Genomic DNA, 23,130 nt, shown 5'->3' with positions numbered 1-23,130 from the left:
CCTACTTCATCAAACTGTTCAGTGTCCCATCATGCACTGCAGAAGTGGCCATTATCAGTGTGTCTCCACTCATGTTTCAGAATGTCATTGAAGTTGCCACCATGTGAGTGTCTGTGGGTGTGTAATCAGTGTTGAAAATGAGCTGTCTTAGTGATGTGTAAACATGTAAGAGTCTGTTCTATAGACCTTATTTTTGAATGTGGGAGTAACTAATGGTCCAACTTCCTGTTTATGTGTGTATTTGTGAACAGTTTTCTTCATTTTCCGAGCTTGCTTTCTTGACAATGTCGTGCAAACACTTGTGACTATTGATAACAGATGTACAGTAAATGTCAGGGTCGTTCCACAGCAGTGAAAGAGGAGGAAGTGAGCTCTTATTATAACGTAACTTTGTGCTGTCGCTTGGAATTGACATTTGAATGAATGAATGAAATGAAATAATGCATTCATATAAGTTGGCAACTATATCAACTGTTACGTGGGACACTAACTTGGAAGTTTTATCTGCATTTCCTAGAGTAGACACTTCCCTGGTACTGGATGATCTTCTGTAGGTTTATTTTCAACAAAGTGAAATGAACAGCCATGCCAGGCTTCATCAAATTTAAGGCTGTGATCCGCAGCATGTTTTCTTCCTTGCTGTGGAAAAAGTTCATACATACAGCACTTTGTCTGTTCCATTAAAGCCTTATATTATATGTTACATCAGGGTTTCCCCCAGAAAACCTGCTAAGCCTGGTGGTAGGGCCCCCAGGACGGCCTGTCGGGGCAAATTATGACTATTTTGTGTTATTGTAAGACATTTATTATCAATACTTAAACACCAACTATAGAGTCTAACAAAAAGGCACACCCTTGAAATACTGTTTTAACAAACACACAAAAAAAGAAAGAGTAACATAACACATACCATTTATAATGTTTTGAAAACTTAGTCAATACCACAAAATATTCATTTAAATAATTTACCTTAAGTTTGGAGTAGTCACAGCCAAGTCATTTGGTAAGATCAAGCAAGGCATAATCCATAATTTGTATGTCTGGCAATTTCATGTTTAAGCAGCCAGTAAAGGCATTTAAACCCACCAATGAATTATTAGTGTGCTCCATGTTAATCAATGGCTCAAAGGCTTCAGTGATTGATAAGCCTGGAACATGAACAACATGAAAGCTATTGGATATTTCATAAAAGAGATTTCATTTCAGTCAGTGTAATATATTTGCAGTATTTATTGTTTACTTTTACTTTTGCTTGCTGCCATTTCATTCAATTAAGACTCTGGTTGAGGAAACGACACATCACTAAACCCGCAGCTCGGCTGATGTCGGCTCGATGGCGGTGCACTCCCCGTGGTCAGCGGTTGAACGAGCAGGCTCATCGCCTCCTCCACTGCTCCTTTGACTTCGGAAAAAGAAAGTGTCCCGCGTTTTGTGACCCTTTCTCCGTGACTCCATGTCACGTAATTCGATGAAGTTGTTTGAGTTACCATTCTACACTGGCGTGTAGACAGGTAGAGACAGGCAGTGCTTTTTGGGGTTGAGGTGATGAAAAATAAACCTCAGAAAATCGGTCATTCCAGCAGCAATACACAGACAACATAAAAATTGATCTGCAGGATAAATAGTCAGATGCATCATTGCTCTAATTGGAAACTTCACAATATCTGCTGAGAATGTGCTTATATTCAAATTATAGATATTAATCATTTATATGTATCATGGACTTTCCTTTATGGACCCAAGACCCAAGTGGACTTCATTTTCCACTGGGGATTTGGATAAAGAGTTTACCAATACAGGACTTAACAAACTGTTTTGTCATCGAGTTTTATGTAAAATCTACTTCACCCTAACACACCATGTACTCCCACACCTATTCAAGGAGATAGCTTACCCCCAAAATAAATCCTTTTTCTATCTTTAAAATGTTACACAAGCTGGTTGAAAACGTTGCCAGCAACAAGTAGTGGTTGTGAAGTGCTTGTTTCTATCTCTCCATCTGACTTGTTTCAGTACATCCTCGTGACAGATTGGATGTTGCCTGTTCTCCAGGCTACAGCAATGCCTGCACCTAATGTCCTGCAAGTGGGACCAGCTGTCAGTCTTCATTCCCGTTATCAAATTATTCCAGTAAATTCTGCTCTGCCGTATGAGTTCCTCACTCAGCATTGCGGTTTCATATGAAACATTGATACTAATGTTTGACATCAGATATGATTGCTTTGAATCAATGCTGCAAGAGTTGCTGGGGTGGACTGAAATCCATATCAGAGAAATTAGAATTCAAAAACAAGATTTGTTTAATGTCATCTCTGCTTCTCCTACAATAAGGAAGTGCTCAGTATTCTCTGCGCGTCTAAATATCTGAGTGCTGAGGAATGAAATGTAATGACAACACTGTTGGATCAGCAGAAACCCACTAGAAGCTTCAATACTTCTAGCTGATATGATAAACGGCTTTGAGATTTGCTAATCTACTCCTATATGGGATGGAATATGAGAGATTGCTATCGCAACACATTTTATACTTTAAAGTAACTTTTTTATCCTTTATCCGTTATGTTCTTATCACTATCCCAAAGGTTATTAATTATAGTCATTTTCATCCTAACCTTTCTCTCAATCATTATAAAATATAAAATCATGGCCTCTGGTGCTTGTGTAACACAACACGGCACAGTTAAGGTTGCATCTCCACTACAAAAAAAGTGCCTACTCAATGTGGGCGGAGTCATCACTGCTCGGCTGCGTGAAACTGTGGTGACTTCATTTTATACGCGACACACACACACACACACACACACATTGACGTAAAGCAGTTGTTTTCAGTGTAACTGAATCAAATCACTTCACTAAAAATATTTGTTAATATCTCCTCCGTGTGATCAGTGCTGTCACTAAATACACCAGACTCCTCTGTTGAATATTAAGATTTTAGACATTTCCCTGGTAATTGTTGGCGATTAACCCACGTTTTTAGGATTGTTAAGTCTTTTTAACTGATCTACAGTCGGCACGGTTTGGCTTGATTTCTGTGTGGGACGTCTCTTCCTGTGACGGCAGTGGCCGGCAGTCTGGCGATGTCACGCATCGTACCTACTCGCGCACTGAGTAGGTATGATGCGTGATGTCAGAACCTGGCCAGAGCAGGTACTAAAAAAATGACCTGGTACCAGGTACTATGCTAGTGGAAACACAACTTAACCGTGCCGAGGCGAGGTAAGTAGAGCCATGGAAGCACGCCATAAGTGTCACAACAACATACTTTATTTAAGAATCAATTAGTCTTTTTTGAGGAACTGGTTCATTTTAGGGCTAAGATTTGAATTGTGGTTGGGATTCAGGTTAGGCATTAACTGGTTATGGTTAAGGTTATTGATAATGCTGTGGTTAGGCTGTCCAAATGAGTGGAAGTCGACAGGAAATGAATCTAAGTCAATGTAATGTCCTGGCTGTCTGTCACACCTATAAAGGATGCGTTATGTCCCGTAAGTGTCCTCACTGAGAATCCGGTACAAGAATGTGTGTTTGAGGGTAAAGTTTGAAATGTACGTTTTTGGGCCTAAAGTTTAGATCAAAGTTGGGATGACAGATGAGGTCTGAGATGATGTCTGAAGTAAACTACCACCCCCCTGTATTTTTATTTATTAGGTGCTACATTTGACGTGGCCATGCGCTTCCTGTACGAGTGCCCATGGAAGAGGCTCCAGGAGCTGAGAGCTTTGATCCCAAATGTCCCTTTCCAGATGCTGCTGAGAGGAGCCAATGCCGTGGGCTACACCAACTACCCCGATAATGCTGTTTTTAAGTGAGTCACTCATACATCACACACACTCCCACGTTTTAGCCTTCAATCAAATGTTTACGTCAATTAACAACCAGAGTCTTACAATGGGCATTCATGACTAAATCCAAACCTTGTCATCTGTTTCGCTTGCGTTCCACGCACCAATTTTTCTGCTGGGTTGTTGAAAAACAAGAGTCGGAACAAGATTTTCCCTAAAACCAGCTGCTGCTCCTCATGCTTCATTGTCTGCCAACTGGTTTGTTTCCATGGAAACAACATGAGTGACCATCAACTTTATACATAATTCAGTTTCCTCCTGTGAGCTCATCAAGGCATTTTACATAATTGAAGTTTCATGCAACCCTTGAATAATCACACACACACTTAATAAGAATAAAAACAGGCGACAGTTACTAACAAGGTAGATACTCTAGTATCTATTTTTTTTATCAGGGACATATTTTCTGAAACAGTTCTCTTTCGATTAATTTTTTTTATTTCAGTTCACGCTTATTTTAATCTGTATGCATGTGTATAATGTGTCAGTTACACGATCATGGCTCTTGTTGTCTAGTTTTAATCCCATATGCTGGACAGTATTCCATGCAAGATTAACCAATCAATCCATATGTGCATCCTTAGGAAATGTTTTGTTTGTTTTTTTTGGTCTTCCCTTTCCTCTTAAGCATGTTTCCTTCTTCTCAGTTTAAACAACTTCTACAGAATCTTACCTTAAGAGAAGCTTGACATAAATTATTAGGTCTGCAAAATACAATTAATTTCATTGATTATTTCCTCAATTAATCAATTTGTTTTTTTTTGGTCTAGAAAATGCCAGAAAATGTTGATCAGTGGTTACCAAACCTGGAAATTATGATGACTTATTTGGTCCTCAAACCTAAATGAATCTCTTTTATTGATTTACTGGTTATAAGCTACAAAACATCCCAGAAAATATTCACATTTAAGAAGTTAAAAAATCTGAGAACTTTTCCTAATTAACAAATTTTTTTTTTAAAGTTGATTAATTTTCTTATCAATTAATAGTAATTTTACCATATCTATCTATATTAAAAAAAAAAACTATGGTACATCTATTTCACCATACATCTATATCTCTATATCACTCCGTTTGATGTTTTTCTCTTGACCCATTCTACTTTAAACAAACAGATTTACAGAGGGTTCATATATCTTTCAACCCCACCTTTTCGCAGTTCCCAGCAGATGGAGCTTCTCCATTTCCTAAAGTGTCATGACTCTAGATTGCATTATTGTCCTCTCATGCTCTCCTGTATCTTATAAATCCAAGTCTTTGACTTTTCTTTCTTGCATATATAGTGAGAGGCACACAAGTAGCACACCTGTTTAATCATGTCATGTCGGTTTTGTGTCACTCTGTGGGCTGATTCACACGCATGCACACACTCCTATAACGCACTTTTTTTTAACAAAGGAATTCATAAGTTGTCTCAGTGATGTGGGTGACTCATGTTTACTCAAGCACCTGCAGTCAGTTCCACACAGAACTCAAGGACACACACCATATAGATAGATAGATAGATAGATAGATAGATAGATAGATAGATAGATAGATAGATAGATAGATAGATCGATAGATCGATAGATAGATCGATAGATAGATAGATAGATAAATCTCCTCACCTCAGGAAAATTAGTAGTGACTTTATGACTAATGCAGCTTCTATTGCCACAAAATCACACACACAGACATTCAGAGATCTCTGATTCCCCCTGTTTTTGTATCGCTCCTCCTTTCAGATATTCTTTATTTATCTGTCCTCTTATAAATCTGCCTCCATTCATCTCTGTGTATTACACACTTCTTTCCCTTTCTTGACTTCCTTTTCTTCACTGACTGCTCTTCATCACCGCCCTCACTCTGTGTCCCGTAGGGGCAGTGCCACAGAAAATTTGCACAACTGTGATTAATGGCTTTGATCCGTTTGCTCAGCCCTCCCCCCTCCCCCTCACGCTCCATCCTCCTCTTACTCCTGTCGCTCCTCTCGCCTGCGGCCGAGTGGCCCGAACGTCTCCAATAACCAAATCAAATCAAAGTCTAATTTCATTCCATTTCATTGATTTAAAGTGGATTCCACAGGGTCACAGTACTGTACACTCAGCAGGAGAAAAAAAAAAAAACATCTCAAATACCTGGGGATTTGAAAGGGTCATGTGATTGCTAACTACATCTACCTGAAGGAAGTGAAAAGTGATCACTTCACTTGAGCTCTGAGTCCAGTATGTAGGACAGCACAAGTGTGTTGGTGTCAAACACTTTCCACTAGACAGCACTTGGATGCATCGCAGCACTAAATGAATACCGGATATGCAGATGTTGCATCGCTAATCCTCTCATGGAACATGAGGAGTGTCTGTTTATTTACCAAAACCAAAGCTCTGTGTGGTGAAATATTACATTTGCAGAAACACAGCTCTCACCCCAGTTATGAAAAATCTGATTAAGATACAAGGGCGAAGGAGGGATTTACCGCTAGCAGCTCGGATAATGAGGCTGGGTATGTGCTTCTCTAGAGTTATTGTGGGCTCCTGCCGGCTGTGTAAAACCCACTTTTCATGGAAATAGTGCAAAAATTGTATTAACACAGGTACAGCAATATGTATGAGTGGCGATATTGAGATGGATATAAACGGTTTATACCAAACCTTGTGCTATTATCTGGAATGCAGTGCACAAAGACAAACTGATAAATGTGATAATCTTGCAGCATTACCTTGGATTTGAATATATTTTGAATGAAATGTTGATTAACAACGCACCTCCTCCAGGTTCTGCGAGGTGGCCAAGGAGAACGGCATGGACGTCTTCCGTGTTTTCGATTCCCTTAACTACCTGCCAAACATGCTGTTGGGGATGGAGGCGGTTGGAGCTGCAGGTGGCGTAGTGGAGGCCGCCATCTCATACACGGGCGATGTGTCTGACCCCATGAGACAGAAGTACTCCCTGGACTACTATTTGAAGCTGGCCGACGAGCTCGTCAAAGCCGGAACCCACATCCTCTGCATCAAGGTGAGAAGACAAATCACCAAGATGGAGTGCTTCAAGTAGTTGCCATGAGAGCTCTTTACTACAATTCAGACTTCCACAACAAGCAACTGTTATTTCACGTTTATATACATATTCTTTTGGTATGTATGTATTCAGGAGCTGCATTGGTATTTGGCATAGCTATGTAAAATCTGCAGAGCATTTGGGTGAAAATGTGATGGAAAGTGGGTTAGACCTCGTCTCTGTGTTACTATCCAGATGTTTTCATTACTATGTTATTTACCCCTTATGTCTGAAAGTGTCCCCTCAGCCAAAGAACACAGGTGATTGTGTGTGCCCTCAGTCAAATAATGACGATTATGTTTAGTAGGGCCCTAAATTCATATTATTATTATTAGCCAGGTCTTAACTCGATTCCTTATATGTCAACTAAAATATTTTTTCCTTTTTTGCAACAGTCAGATACCCTTTTGATTGAAAATATAAGGTTAGACGAGTGTGTACAGTTGGATGAATGAGTATAGATTTGTCAATAGAGGGCACTAGTTAGAAAAGTCCTGACAGCCAGGTGCCGCAGGTTACTCCCGAAAAAGTCAATGCCTTACCCCGTCTGTGTCCATTGGCTCACGATCTGTCCCAGAGTGAGACACAGATTGGAAAATCCTGACAAACCTATTTGTATTGAATATGTAAACTAATAGTAATGTAATCAGGCTGCTGTGTGTGACTAAATCCAACTCTCAATCTGTTTTAAATCTATTTAAATATGCAATATTTACCGCTGCTACTACTTCTGTTGATGCTGCGACGTTAGTTGGGTTTTCCAATAACCAGTAACTAACCTCACCAATGTGTCGTGTCAAAAAACACCCACATATGTGTTTTGACACTGAAGTTAACTGTTGAACACAGCTGAGTTGTACTTCAGCTGCTAATCAAAACAAATAGACCGATACTGCACACGTTTAATTAATTCCTTTATTCAGGCATGAAAAAATATTTTCAGACGTGGAGCGATAAACTCATGCTCTAACGCAGTTTGAACCATAACGCACAGTGGTGTCAATTTCACAGAAAGCTTCCACAACTAATGAGGTGAAGTATTTAAAAAAAGGAAATGAGCATGCTCTATAACTTGAGGGAATACAAGGCTCTTCAAAGCGAGCACAGCTAAACATCACAGCTCTGCTGATTAAAGATTATAATCAACCTTCCAAGAATGTGAAACCTTCTTGTGTTTTGTTAGTTAATCTTTGCTTTATAAAATCTACAATAGTGTGACTGAAGCAATGGTTTTTGAATCAGATTAATTCAAACGCCCTCTCTTTTAAATAGTGGTAGATGAGTACTTACAAAAGTAAGTTCCTAAAAGCTGTTTTAAATTTACTTTAATCTTCAATAATCTGGGTTTATTTGGATTTAATAGTGATTCATTCATGTAGGTCATCGATACCCTTCTTTTAACCCTTCTTTCTCAGTCCTGGTGGCTTTCAGGATGTCAGTATTTGCTCCATTAAATGATCTAATTATATTTGTGACGTGCTCTATAGTTTTTATGAGCATCCTTCAACCAGTGCTGTGTGCACATTTTCTCTCTAATGAGGCAAAAGACAAGTAGTTTCAATTAATCTTGTGCCACTTGGTCCATTACTTTATATCCAATATTGTAATTGGGGAACGACTCTAAATTGTAGTTCCTTTGTTATTCAACTTAATTTTATGTGAAATATTGTGTGTTTCCTTCAACGCTTTCTCTTCTGTCACCAGGATATGGCCGGGCTACTGAAGCCAGAATCCAGCAAGCTTTTGATTGGCGCTCTGAGAGACCGTTTCCCGGATGTACCCATCCATGTGCATTCACATGACACAGCTGGAGCCGGTGTCGCCGCTATGCTGGCATGTGCTCAGGCTGGAGCTGATGTAGTCGATGTGGCCGTGAGTATTAATGATTCCTTGCGTTATTATCGATGGCTGAATATGCATGTGAGTGGGTGAATGGCAGAACTGCATTGTTCAGTGCTTTGAGAGGTCATCAACACTAGAAAAACACTATATAAATTCAGATGTTTGCCATTATTATTAAAAATGAAGGTGGCTTTAAATGTTGTACTTGATGTTATTTGTGTGCTCTGAAACATAATTAACACCATTGTGAAAGGTAAATCATAAAACCTTAATGTTCAAATTAATGTATTATGTTCAGGATAAAGTGTGAAGCATAAAAAGCATCAACCAAATATGAATTTCATCCCAACCTCTGCACTTTGCATCGTGAAATGTCACTGAAACAAAGACAGAAAAAAGAATGGTTGAAGCCAATAACATTTCCCTCGGCGTGTTCACTGACGCACGGTGCCAGCACGGGCAGTTTCAGTAAAACTGTTGGCTGCTGTTTGCAGTTGTGTGCCACTCTGCCATTCAGTTCCTTGTAGCACTGAGTGGAACAAACACCCGACTGTCCACCATGGATCACACAAACCCAATTAAAAAAAATAGAAATAAAATAATTTGTTTGCACCTTCACTCTCAATAATAACATGGTGCTGGAATGCATGTTGTGTGTCACTTTATTTTGTCTACTTTTGAATCAGATATTCAGTCAAGAGAGAATGAGTTGACACTTTCTCTCCTGTTCACTTTTAAGCAACAGACAAATCAGAAGTAGATAATAAGATGCTGACACAATAAACGGAGAACTATTTAAATTGTGATTAAAAACAATGCTAAAATACTATTGATAGCCAATAGGCACTTTTGTATGGGGTCAGTGCTTGAAGTGGCCCGGTACTGTCTGGTACTATTTGAAGTACCGTTATTTATTTATTACTTCTCACGAGATGTGGGTATTCTGCTGAGCTTATTTCTGAACAGAGTGTAATTTCCATGGGTGCACTACGTCACGTGGCATTCACCCATTCTCACGAGAGTGTCTAGAGTTTTTATATTTATTTACAAGAACAGGGAGTATTTGCACTAATTTTCATGAGGTATTTTCACTGGAGGAACAGCAGAATAACAGGACACCAAATAAAAGTTTAAATAATTATTATAGGAATTGGAAATATACAAGTTGGCAAAATGTGTAAGATAAGTCCAGTTTTAATTACTTTAATATGGGCTAAATATTTAAATAAATAGATTTACATCTTCTTTTATTTATTAAAAAATGAATAATCAGTACTGGAAGTTGTTTTTTTTTTCCCCCATACACACTGGTTAGTGTTAGAAACACTTGAAACAACAACTTATAGACTACTAACAGTTAATTGTATTTATGTATCATCTAATTATCAGTTGACATGATACTGAATACCTGTTGATTACTTATACAGAGTCAAAAATAGACTGTTAAAGTCTGTATTTTGTCTAACCTTTGATGGGAACATACTTGGTTGATACAATTATATAGTATATATATGTACCATAATGTCTTAACTCACATGCCCTACACTTTTATTTAGGAATAATTGTATATATAATATTCTCACTAATTTGCAGACGAGTGATGACATTAGGTACAAAATTGCAGACACTATCGAATAAATAGATAAATATTTGGTTAATGAGTGAGTTAAGAAGTTGATTATTTTATTGACTCAAAAGGATTTGTGTCCAAACACTACAGAAAGCAACTACTCATATGATGAATCAGTTACTAAAAGAAAAGAAAAACAACAACAGTACATGGCACTTTATGTCGAATCAATCCATTAAGGTGTAATGTCATTTCACAATGATTAGGGCTTTTATTCAGACTATATTAATATTGATTGTCTCTCTGAAGGTGGACTCGATGGCGGGTATGACTTCTCAGCCCAGCATGGGAGCCATTGTTGCTTGCACAAAGGGGACAGAGCTTGACACTGGTAAGTGAGCAGTGAAACACCACTGATTGTGTTTGTCATTGTTTTCAGTGAGTCATTTTGATCATAAACACATTCCCGTTTTGTTACACTTTCGCCCCCATACTACATTTAAACATTTAGTGTTGTTTAATGTATTTTCCATGTCTTAAATCTAACCTTAACCCAGTACGATTGTGAATTATTCAACGTTATGCCTATGTATAATTATGCATACCAGAATCAGTTAAATTATTATTAAAATTATTTATGATAAATATTTGCTGGTATATAAGGAATTGACTTTTGTATTTGGTGCAGAACAAACACAGCAACAAGAAAAGGGAATAAACATTTCAGAGGATGAGGACAGTTGAGTGGAAGAGCTGCTGGGTCTTTGTGCTGATCACACACATGCTCATTAAATACACTTCAGGTGTGCTGGATTTATTCTAATCCTCGGTGAAAAAGTGTCTTTAGTCAAAAATGCTTGACTCAATCCAATGCACACTGTATCATTTATACAAATTCAAAATTCCTTTATCGTACATGGCATGTTGAACCTGATAATGTAATAGATCTAATAATAGAATAATTACGTAAGAATTTCATAAAAACGATTAAAAAAAGAAAACCCACTAATAAGTTGTTACTAGGGATAAACCGAAATGAAAATTGTTGGCCGAAAGTGAAAACGGAAAATCAGGAAACAATCTTTTTTAATCTAAGTTTGTATGTACTTATGTCACTAAAGTCAAGGCATTGCAATTGTATGGATTAATATTCATGCTTCAAAGAATAAATATATAAATGAAAATATTTACAGTAGGAGGGTCTCATCGAACATATCAGACAACAAGGGTGCGTGGCCCTCATCTGGTGCAGACACACCAACCTTTTTTTTCTATGCACCACTCCTGCGCCGTGCGCCTCTCCGTATCCAACGCAGCCTGGATCAAGTGCAGCTTTATCCCCACATCTGTGTAATAATCTTTAATAATAACAATCTTTCTTTAAGCTGTGTTTTCACATATAAATGCACAGAAGTTGCAAGCCAGTCATCGCCTCCTTATTCAATGCTGCAGCACTGGGGTAAGCGTTATAAATAGTAAGTATTTGGGATCAATAAAGATTAAGGCAGAATGATGTCATTCTGCTAATTCTTGTAGTTTTTTTAACTGTTTACAAGAATTAGCAAGAAAAAAAATCAGACAATAAAGGATAAAATAGATAAAAGGATACAATACACTGATATACAAATGAATACTTTTACAGTTGCATTGCAGAATAGATTTGCAAGAGGTGTGAGCATTAATGTAATGCATAGTGTCCTCAAGAGGGATCAGAGTCAGTGAGGATGTCTAATTTTATTAATAAGGCCAGCCTCAAAATCAAAAATACAATAATGCCAGCAGCAAAAAAATAAATAAATAAATAAAATAATGCCAGCAGCAGAGTATATTCACAGACTGTATAATCTGAGTTTCGCTCTGATCTTCAGCGTACTACTGTCATACATGCCAGAAATTACCACCTGGCATACTGGGACAAATTCCAATAGGCGTTGGTACAATCCTGTTTTGGCTTTGTCATTACAGAGCGTTGAGTGTAGATAGACTTAAATACAGAATAATAATAAATAAAGGTTTCAGAATAAAGCTGCAGCTAAAAGTCTGAATTTGTTGTTAATGTGCCGTAGTTATAAATAAAACATGGCACATCCCTGTTAATGCACAAGTCTTAACAAGAATTATTTTTCTCTGCCTGAAAAATGACTCCTCATGTGGGGGAAAATCAATTAGCTAATCAATTAATCACAAAGTGCATTACTAATTTTGGTAAGAAAGAGCAACGCATACAACTTAGTGATAGTTCAGTTCTTTGAGGATGAAAAACAGGGAGATGTGTCGAAATACATTAATAAAATATGCGCAGATTAGAAGCATACTGTATTTACTCAGTACAGCCTTGAGGTTCTGCTTTGAGGAATCTCCCTGGAACATGTAAAGGCTTCTCCCAGACAGTGACGGATCGAGAGATATTTTCTTGGTGTGCCATTAGGTTCCAGAAGTGGGGCAGAGGATATTGTTGCGTGTCTTAATCTGAAAGGCAATAATTAGCTGTGATCAGTTTGTGTCATCATGTAAACAGCCCGTGTTTGATCAAAAACTAAATAAGTGCACTGCAGCAGAATGACAGTTACAGCATCAGTTAAGTCGCCCGTAACACTCACACGTTGAAGACTGTGTGAATATGAAGCGACTTTACCCAGGTGTGTTAGTGTCAGGAGTGTAGGAGCTCAGTAACGGCGTCACCCTGCGGCATTTAATCATCTCTTTCCTGATGCTGTTACCAAGACAATATGAATATTAAACACTTAACCTGTACCCTTGCAGAAAGTGACAGATGTATGTGCCATCAGACGGCATCGTAGTGATGTAGTGAGCTTGGTAAAACCATTCAGTTTGGGAGATGTGTGTTTATTTTATATTGTAGAGTTGGGACAGACATGAAGGACTGAGGTTCTGTGGAGCCATAATTGACTTATGAAAATGTGTTTTAATACATATAAATATATTAAAGTTGGGGTGGCAACCCCATGGATCCACCCATACTCCCATGAGTGTATTTATGTGCCTCCCAGCCTCCATTCTGGGGCAACTGTAGCACGATGGAAGAGCCAGTCGTCTTTCAACTAGTCTACATGCTGATGTGTCCTTGGGCAAATCACTTAACCCCATGAAAGCAGTAAAATCATACTTTGGGGGTTGCTAAAATATAAACAACAACCATTATTTAATCACAAATTTCAGTGCAACTCCTATTATTTACATAAAGTAGATAAACAGACAACTAGGCCCCAGGGCACACTAGTTACTCAAAACGGAGTACAGCACACGCACTCATTTTATCTCACTGCATTACTTAAAATATTAGTTACACCTTAACTCTGCCTATGGTTTAAGTACAATTCAGTCCCCTGAAAGACATGCACATTCACCAGAGGTAGAAAGACTACTGAAATATTCTACTGAAGTAAGAGTACCACTATTTTAGTAAAAAAAAAAATTAAGTTAAAGTAAAAAAAGTAGCTTGTTTAAAATGTACTGCACCTAATACTTAATGTGAGTCAAAATGGGTCACTCACTAATGGACCTTAAAGAGGAACTAATCCCCCTCCGCACAATACCGCATCCACAAAAAGTGGGCAGGGAGTTATCAGTGAGTGGGGAGGGGTCAGAGGGGTGAGTGAGCACGCTGGGGGGCGTGATGATCGAGTGACAGCAAGCTCAAATTGTGGCAGCGGCAGCTTGCTGTGTAATTTCTGGTGGCAGACACACACATTTTAATAAATTCACACGCCACACATGATATTTCTCACACTGATAAGTGATAAAAGTCACCGCACATAAATGAATTATCTATGAATCGATGATGCGAAGGCAGATTGCTCTGTGTAGTTCATTCATACAGCTGTCTTGAAATTAGCGACCTATCAGCCAATCAGAAAATAGTATTCACTGTTGCTGGGCAAACTGGAAACACTGGTTCACAGAGCTCCGCAGCCCACTTCCACACAGCTGGACAGGTAGAGTCGTGAGACTAGGATTTTGTGGGGTTCTTGCATGGAAATACACTGTAAATGTTCTAAACACAACAAAGCAGTATTGAATGAATTATGATGTGGGGTCTTTTTATTCTGAAAAATATACCGTTTTAATTACAGTGACATTCAGTACTTTCCAACATTCACAGTGCTATGGTATTGTGAATTCTTTTAAGAAACAAAAATTAACAATAATTGTACATCTTGCAAACATTCACAGAAAATACTTTTCTTTCTCAGGAATGTAAGGTTTTTGAATGTGTGCTTATGCACCCTGACTGTGAAAAAGGTCCAAATGTTTTCCGTCTTTTGGTTTAATTCACTTTGTAGCCTCTCTGATCGTCAACTTTCTGGTATTTTTAAGCTTAATGTTGTTATAAGTGTTCTCCATGTGTGCCTACAGCTACAGAAATGTTCTTGTCTTGTACCTTTCATTTTCATTGTGTGGTTGTATAAATCAAAAGCCTGCGTTTCTCTCTCTCTTTTTCTCTGGACCTCCACTGTTTATTCCATCTTCTCAGGGAATTGAACATTAAGTGGAAGGATGGATTTCTAGTGTTTTCATTGTATTCTGCTACTGTTAAGTTGTTTTCATGGGCTTTGAAAAAGCTAAAGCCCCTCCCTCCTCTGATAACTCTGTGTGACCTCTGCCACCCACAGTGAAGGGTGCAGAGTGGGAAAATATATGAAAGCAGCCAGTTGTACAGCAGTGGATAAAACTGAAGGAACGGAAAACAGGCTAAAAGAAGTAAAACTGATGTGAAGTTTGCTGCTTATATGCAGAGAAATGCTATCGGGGAAACTGACTCGGCTCTTCTAACTTGATCTGGCAGCTTATTTGCATTTCTCAGAACCACAGTTAATTATGTTAACAATGTTCACACTGCACAGTGTGTATTCTGTCTCCTGCTGTAGTGCAGGCTACTATGGATATAAAAAGCAGGTTGTTACTGTTTGGTACTTTAATTCAGAAGTAGTTGCTGTTGGGGGGAAAAGTAATTAAGAGAATTTTACCTTATGTTTAGGTTATATCCCCATATATCTCGTATATGGAGATATAACCTAAAAATATCACAATTGTTCTGTGCTCAGGTTGTTTCTCATGAAAAGTTTTCTTTTGAGATGTTTTTTCTTTTTCAGAAAATACCTGGTTTATTTATTTGGCCTTTTAATGTTAAAATTGTTATTTTAATTTTGTTGATTCCATGTTTTTTTATAATCAGTATTTAATATTTAATTCATAACATTTAGTGTATTCCCCAAATTCACTGTAATAAATATGATGATTATTAATTCAACAGCCTTTATAACCAGGGAAAGTCATCAGAGATACCATAACACGATATGATGATATCCCAAATCTAAGACCATATCTTGTCTCATGTCACAATATGGACATAATATCTGTACAATAAACAATCTTCTACAATCCGTATATGAACGATCTTTCATAGAAAGAAGTAACACACAACTGAAGATAACCATGTCTCTCGCGTCATCAGACAGCACAAGAACCCCATTAAATTCAACGTAAGGTTATCAGCTGGGGTTGAGTTACTCTTTAAAACATTTTTAATTTTATTAAAGTTAATTAAAGAAACATGTCAACAGACAAACAACCAGCATGTATGAAAGAGTGCGAAGCTTTCATTTCATCTGTGGAAAATGAATTTCAGTCATTTGTTCAAAGTAAGACTTAGAGAAACTTTGAGTCTCCCTCTCTCTCACTGTCTCAGAGTTTGCACACGGGATCAGTTTCGTCTTCAATGTCCTCTCTGATGTTATCCACATATGTTGAAACGTACGTGGTGCATCAGTATTGTTTGTCACATGTTTGTCACTGTAGACACATTAAGAATGTTATTTTGAAACACTGTGATAAGTTTCGGAGCTTAATATTGCAGCGTCTCCACCTGACGAGAGTCTGCAGAGCACGGCAGCTCGAGAGTTTGCGCTGTGATCTGCAAACTTCCACGCCACGTACATTTTTATACATGCTATCTGTGCGTGTAAGTTTATACATGAGGCTCCAGGTCTTATTCCTAAAGGTGCAGTATGTAAAATGTATCACCATTTATTGGTGAAGTTTCAGCTGAATATCACTCACCTCACTCGTCCCTTTGGAGCTTGCTGTTAAACCTATGTAGCTTTCAGTTAGTTAAAAAAATCTGGAGAATTATTTCATTTATATAAATTCTGCCTGATTTTACACACTGGACTTTTAAATGACAATCACACATGGGGAAATCTGTCGTAGAAGAAGAAGCAGTCTTTGTAATACACGTATGAAGCCTGTTGTTGCTGCTGTTTCCTCTTTACATGCAACAGGTTCATCCAGTTTAGAGCAAACACTGTTCTGGGCATTGTAGGAAAACTGAGAAATCCCTGCATCAGACAGTGTGTGAGATAAACTCCCTTCCCGTAGACATGGAATATCAGTTTGTGAACGTAGAATACACTGGGAAAGAAAATGGGGCAAAGGGGGACAAGGTCATCTCTCAAGATTGGGAGGTTTTCAACCGTCAGTTTGTCTGTGGAATTTCAATTTGTTTCACTTGAGTCTGATGCAGGATTACACACACACACACACACACACACACACACACACATGCTTAGCCATATTCTATCCTAATGTGACCCTGGTTATCCGCATTATGCATACACATGCAGACAAACTCCTCCTCACTTGGATTCTTTTATATCTGTCACCTTGTGCTTGTCTCCTCTTTTCATCTCTGTAGCTCTCTCTCTCTCTCTCTCTCTCTCCCTCCCTGCTCTCCCTCCATCTCCGTTTGCCCATCTCACTTATTTTGTAATGAAGCAGAGCGCTGCCTTGGACACTTCCCTACTTTTTATGACCTTAGTCTTTTTACTGCTTTCCTCTCTCTCCCTCTCTTAGCAGTCAGTTATGTGCCTGTGCTGCCTCTTCACTCTCTCTCTCTGTCCCTCTCTGTGCCATTTTGACTTCTTTCACATGGTCTGTTCATCCTTTCATCCCTCCCTCTCACTGAGTAATAAAATGATAAACAGCAGTTAATATGCCTGTTTCACGTCTTTAAAACATGCTCTGTGTTCACACCTTCTCGCACAATTCTTTGATATCTTCCCTAAGAATCTCCCTGTCCTGAAGGAAAATGCAGGGCTTCACTGATAAATTCATTAGTCTTTGAGCTGTCAGCTTATTTATTCAGTCAGCCACTCTGTGCAAACATCCATGCATTTTGTTAACAAAAAAAAGAAAAAAGAAAAATCATGCATATTCACAAACACGTTTGCACTTGAATGATGAGACACTTTGGTGCAGCATTTAATGCCTTTTACTGTGTAACAAGCATGAATTTCAATGATGGAGAGTTTTCAGCTCCATGATGTAGCAGTGCATCAAACACGCCATGGAGAATGTACAGAGACAACTGAACTGAACTATGTCTCGATGGAAAAACATAGCCCTAAAAGAAATACAATATATAAGAGAGCATGTAGGCCAAAGAACATTTCTGAACAGATGGGCAGCCCATAGCAGAGTGGTCACCAGGCTTATAACCCGAGGGTTACCGGTTGAAGTCCCTCCCTGGTCAAAGGCCAAATGTGTCAATCACCCGCTGATGTTTTCAAGGTAAAATGTAACTGCTTTACTTTTGTTCTTTCCGCCACTTGCTAGTCTTCTCATATGGACTGCTTTTATCAAATGCTTTGTTTTGGTCTAAATTGACCTGTGATGTGCCTGCACCCCTCGCTGTTTCACTCTCAGTATATAGTTTAGGGTGCTGTGTCTTCATGTGGTAGAAAAGGTTTGTCGCATCTAACCAGCCAACCTGTCTGTGCAAACTTTGCAAGTAACTGTCGTCTGTGCCTTGTCATTTGGGGAAAAGCCATTCCAGATCCATATAACGAAGGTGGCGTTCTTTTTAGGGACAAACTCTTCGTCAGCCCGTTCTACTCCTTCACTATCTAATCATATCCTACACCTACACTTGACAGGCCTACCTGTTTGTGTGTTGACACACTCGGCTTCTAAAACGAGAGAGTGTCAGTTAAAAACACAGCGAGCTTCTTGTTTACCTTCCTCATTTCTTCATCTGTCTGACTTTGAGTTTCCCCTCTTTTTCTCCCTGAGTATCTCATCTGTCTTCATCTCTGCATCTTGCTTAGCCCTCATCATCTCATCAAGCACAGTCTGTGTGTGTGACTTTGTTTGTATGTGTTTCGGTCTAGAGAAGGTACACAATTCGATGAAAATATGGGTTACGTGTCTGTCTGTTTGCACGTCTCCCACTCTAGTGAGTTTGCATTGCTAATGAGTTCTGTATTGATGTACTTTATCACTGCCAAGTAGCCATTTAAATCACTGATCTATGGATGGATTGGAAATGCTTATGTGCCTGAAAGACTAATACACATGCATACCAACAAACAAGAAACACAGTATCCAGTAACCTCTTCATATGGTTTTTTATACATTTGGCAGCACATGACCAATTGGAAATGTACCAATCCCCATAGCAGTTTGTCTCCAACACTGTATATATATCCCCAGTTTGGATGAATGGTCTCTAATCTATTGTAATACACTACTCTCTTATGCTCTGTGGGGGTCGTCTGAGTTGAACTTCTCACTCTCAAAACTCTAACATAACAGATTTGACAAATGTCAAAAATGGTGTGAAAAGGCAAATATACTGTATACACTTCAATGGCTTTGCCATGTGAGTTACTAAAACATTGTGCTAGCTAATGACATGTCAAGCGAAATTCAACTCTCACATTTACGCTTGCTTAACGGTGTTCTCCCTACCATTGGTTGGTATCGGTTGCTGTGGAAACGCGCGTGCGTGCGTGCGCGGCCGCCTCCCCCGATCTTCATCTCCCCTCTTCCAACAAAAAAGAAGGGGAGGGAACTCGACATTGTCATGCAGTGTTTTGAATATTTTTATCACTCTTTTTTGAAAGAAAGTTGCGTCCGTTTTGCCTACGAACTGTAAGTCATGACATCTTCAAATGTAGTTTGAGGTGGGAAAAATATTACTTGCTGTCACTTTGTTTTTTAAATGGAAGCTGTAATTTCTCAACAGAAGCTTAAATACCTAAACGCTGACTAGCTTGGCAGGCATCTGAATTTGAAGAGCTACAACATCCACATTAATTCCACAATAATTTCACAGAAGTTCTATTTCCCTGCCAAGTTCATGGCAGAAAGCACATCTGAAAATTCAAGCTTGTCACTTAGTTGTTTTGGTTGTAAAAAGCTTGCTTTGTCTCATTAACACATCATTTTTATCACCATTACCCAGGCACTCAGTCTAACACCATTTCTTTTTTTTCATGGCTTTGAAGCAGATTTTTGTGTCTCAGGTTAATCTGCTTTCATTGGCTGTAGTAGGCTGACATGAATATGAGTAAGATATATTTTTTTTTTATGGTCACAAAATATCACAGGGATTTAATCAGCACCTCTCAAGTGGCAAATGCAAGATGTGAACGCAAGCCCCCACAGGCAAATATTGCATTTTACCATCGCTGTTGCTGAGGCTTGTTCAAGCTTTTCTGCCCTTTAAAATATATACACTTCCAAAGATTTCTCATCTTAATGTAATTTTAAAGAGTTGTCCAAAAGTGAGCTGCTGTCAGAGTGAGGGCAGGCTGGGTTTTGAGACACAACGAATGGGTATGGTTGTTCTGGCAGACAGAGTACTGTATTCTTTAAAAATAAAACATATATAATCCTAAAACTCTTCTTTATATTATCATACACCAAATGTAAAGGCATAAGCCCAGTATTGAGATAAAATTGCAGGTTGAAGTCCATATTTAAAATACGGTATCACACCAATACCCTGTTTTTTGGGGGGAAAAAAGGTCAGAATTATCATACCTGTCATGACATATTTCAGATTTAAAAGTGTAGTGCAGATCTTATATATTAACATTCCACTCAAACAAAATGTCAAATGTGGTCAGACATGGCTGTTTCAGCACAACTCATCCATGTCTTTGTTGTGTTTCTCAGTATAGCAGTGTTTAGGTCTTGTGATGCCTGTCTGCCAACAGGAAGTGATTAATTATATGTCAAGACAGCGACAAGTGAGATAGCTGCAAACACTTGGAGTTGTGACTGAAAACACAAAGACGTGGCCATGAAAAGTGTCAGATGTGAAGTCGACTGTTCAGAAAACACTTGCTTCACAGGACTACTGGTTTTCAAATAAAAGGACGAAGCATACAAATAATGTTCTGATCTCAAAGACCAAACAGAGGCAGAATAATAACATCACCACAGAAAAACTACCACAAAGTTATACGTACTGCTGTTTTAAGTATGAATTGGCAGTTTTTATATAGTGCATCATACCTTATTATAAAACTTTTACCTCGATTTCGTATTTCCAATGAAGTAAATAGCTAACTAAGTGTTAAATGGCTATAGATGTGACCATTAGAAAAAAAAAGTCTACTTTATTGAAGGTATTAACATTGCAAAGGTTAAACATTGTCATTATTTCATATAACACATACATTTTAACTACCAAATAAACAAATTCTTAACAAAAGATAAGATGTACAGCCTTCTTCATCCACCCTCCCTATCTCAAGAGAGAGGGGCACAAACAAAGGACACATGCCTGACAAGGGATCACAAGAAATAGTGAACACTGCCATATATATATGGATATAACCCATCAACAAATAAAAAAAAACAAACATCAAAATGAGATCAAAAACAGAGTTGACCTTTCATCTGGTCTCTCACAGGTATCGCTCTGGAGAAGGTGTTTGACTACAGTGAATACTGGGAAGTAACCAGAGGCCTTTATGCTCCATTTGACTGCACCGCCACCATGAAATCTGGAAACGCTGATGTCTATGAGAATGAGATACCAGGAGGACAGTACACCAACCTTCACTTCCAGGTACAATAACCTTTTTATATTTACAGGGTTCCCACAGGTCCTTGAAATCCTTGAAAGTCTGTGAATTTGAAAAGAAGTAAGTAAGTACACTTTGGTCCTCAACCAAGCTGTGGGAACCCTGTATATAATAAGTGTATTTGGCATTATTTGATTTTGATGCAAAATGTGCATTTCACAATATTTACCAACTGAGGATTGGGCACAAGGCTGTGTTTTGAAATATTCTGAAAATAAATGTACTGTTGGACATTTACTGTTTGACTTATTTTTGATTAAATACAGTATTGTTGAAGATGCAGGACTAACTTGTTTAATGTTGTACAGCTCATTAAGTGCAAACATTTTTTAGACTGTTTCCAATCGCAGACGTTTCCATAGTGACTGAATCTGCATCATTGTGCACCCACTGGGAAGTAAACACATCCCAGAGCTTGATCGTGACTTAAATACGAATGAATATTAAACAAAGCACTATAGGTAACAAATTTACAAATTTAGAGTGGATGATATACTGGCACATCTGGCCTTAGTTAGCATTTTCACCATAAATATAAGAGCTGTGGGTGTCACGAAACAAATTATAAACCTTAAATCACTGGCTGTTTCTAAATTGCCCCGAAAACTGTGCATTTTACTGAAACAGATGGATTTAAAAAATGTTATTTTTATTCTGCTTATTTATACTGTCACTTATACTGTCTGACTGTGGTTGATTGCAGGCTCACAGTATGGGACTTGGGAATAAATTCAAGGAGGTGAAGAAGGCCTACACCGAAGCCAACAAACTACTAGGGGATCTCATTAAGGTGAGACATGATAAAACAAATGACACAATCCCCGTCATTATTGTGAGTGCAGCTGTGCAGTTTCTGATGCTTCGACTCATGCCAGAATCCCAGTGTGACAGACATGGATATATTAAAGGCTGTTTGATTTAAAGTAAGCAAAAAAAAATGTCCCGCAACCAATCCATATAACAAAGAAATCATTTTGGTTTGTGGACAAAACAAGACATTTGAGAAAATACTCTTTAGTTGCTGCCCTGATCTACATGGGACACTTAGGTAAACCACTCTCCCACACCAAAGAAGAAAATCTGTGATTTAACATCACAGAACAGTGGAGTTGTTCCACTGCTGCCTCCATCAGTTAAGATCAAATGTGTTCTTTTGTTCCTTCACCTTAGTGACACAAACTGACCACACGTGACAGCAGTAGACCAGAAGCTCCTGTGTCCCTACAAGCTAAAATCATTGGTGTTGGAGAGTGAGTGGTTTACAAGCTCCAGGTTCCTTTTGGAAAAGTGAGATAAAGCATTTCAAACTGTGTGAAAAGTGATCTGCACTTGTGCCTTTCACTCTGGTTCACTTGACTTCTGCCAAACTGCTCCTCTTTCTTTGCTTGACTGAATCAAACAAACCCTGATTAGGTTCCGTCTGTCAATATCAGTCTATTTGACCTTCCACGCTCTCCGTGAGTGCAAGGGAAACTATGTTTTTGCATTTCCTCAACAAACTAATCCAAACAATAGTGGCTTGTCAGACCATTTTCTTACCCTGACAACAGTGATAGTGTTCACTTTTGTTTCAGCAGGGCAGCTTTTTTCCAGTTTTGGGGGGTAATCTGTGCTTTGTACTTGATATTAATTTGGGTAAAAAAAAGTGCTGTGAAGTAGTTTGTGTTTGATTTTCTGAAGGACACATTAATTCTAGTCGTTTTGGAGTATTGCTTAATCTGCAATCAACAACTTTATTCTCAATTTCACTTTTTTTTAATCCCAATTCTTTTTCATCCTTTATTTACCATCAGAGCTTAGTTAATACATTAATCCTTCTTTCATCATTTTCACCCTGGCTCTGTAATTATTTTTGGTCTCTCATTAGCATTCTCCCAACTGTTTTCACACTTTACTTTGTCTCCTTTCTTTCTTACTCGGTGCTGTTTTACATATCGTG

General features: G+C 38.4%; 1 protein-coding gene across 1 annotated transcript in view; it reads left to right on the top strand.

Moving 5' to 3' along the window:
• The window catches only part of LOC122766696 (pyruvate carboxylase, mitochondrial-like), a 329,387-nt gene that overhangs the window by 270,391 nt on the left and 35,866 nt on the right, over window positions 1–23,130 (top strand). The window contains exons 16-21 of the mRNA XM_044021770.1: window positions 3,652–3,808; window positions 6,599–6,839; window positions 8,586–8,753; window positions 10,603–10,684; window positions 21,018–21,175; window positions 21,895–21,981. Of these exons, the coding sequence (XP_043877705.1) occupies window positions 3,652–3,808; window positions 6,599–6,839; window positions 8,586–8,753; window positions 10,603–10,684; window positions 21,018–21,175; window positions 21,895–21,981 (893 nt within the window). The remainder of the gene's footprint in view (window positions 1–3,651; window positions 3,809–6,598; window positions 6,840–8,585; window positions 8,754–10,602; window positions 10,685–21,017; window positions 21,176–21,894; window positions 21,982–23,130) is intronic.

The sequence above is a fragment of the Solea senegalensis genome, linkage group LG3 (assembly GCF_019176455.1).
Source record: "Solea senegalensis isolate Sse05_10M linkage group LG3, IFAPA_SoseM_1, whole genome shotgun sequence".
Taxonomy (NCBI): Eukaryota; Metazoa; Chordata; class Actinopteri; order Pleuronectiformes; family Soleidae; genus Solea; species Solea senegalensis.
This window is presented reverse-complemented; position numbering and strand designations above follow the sequence as displayed.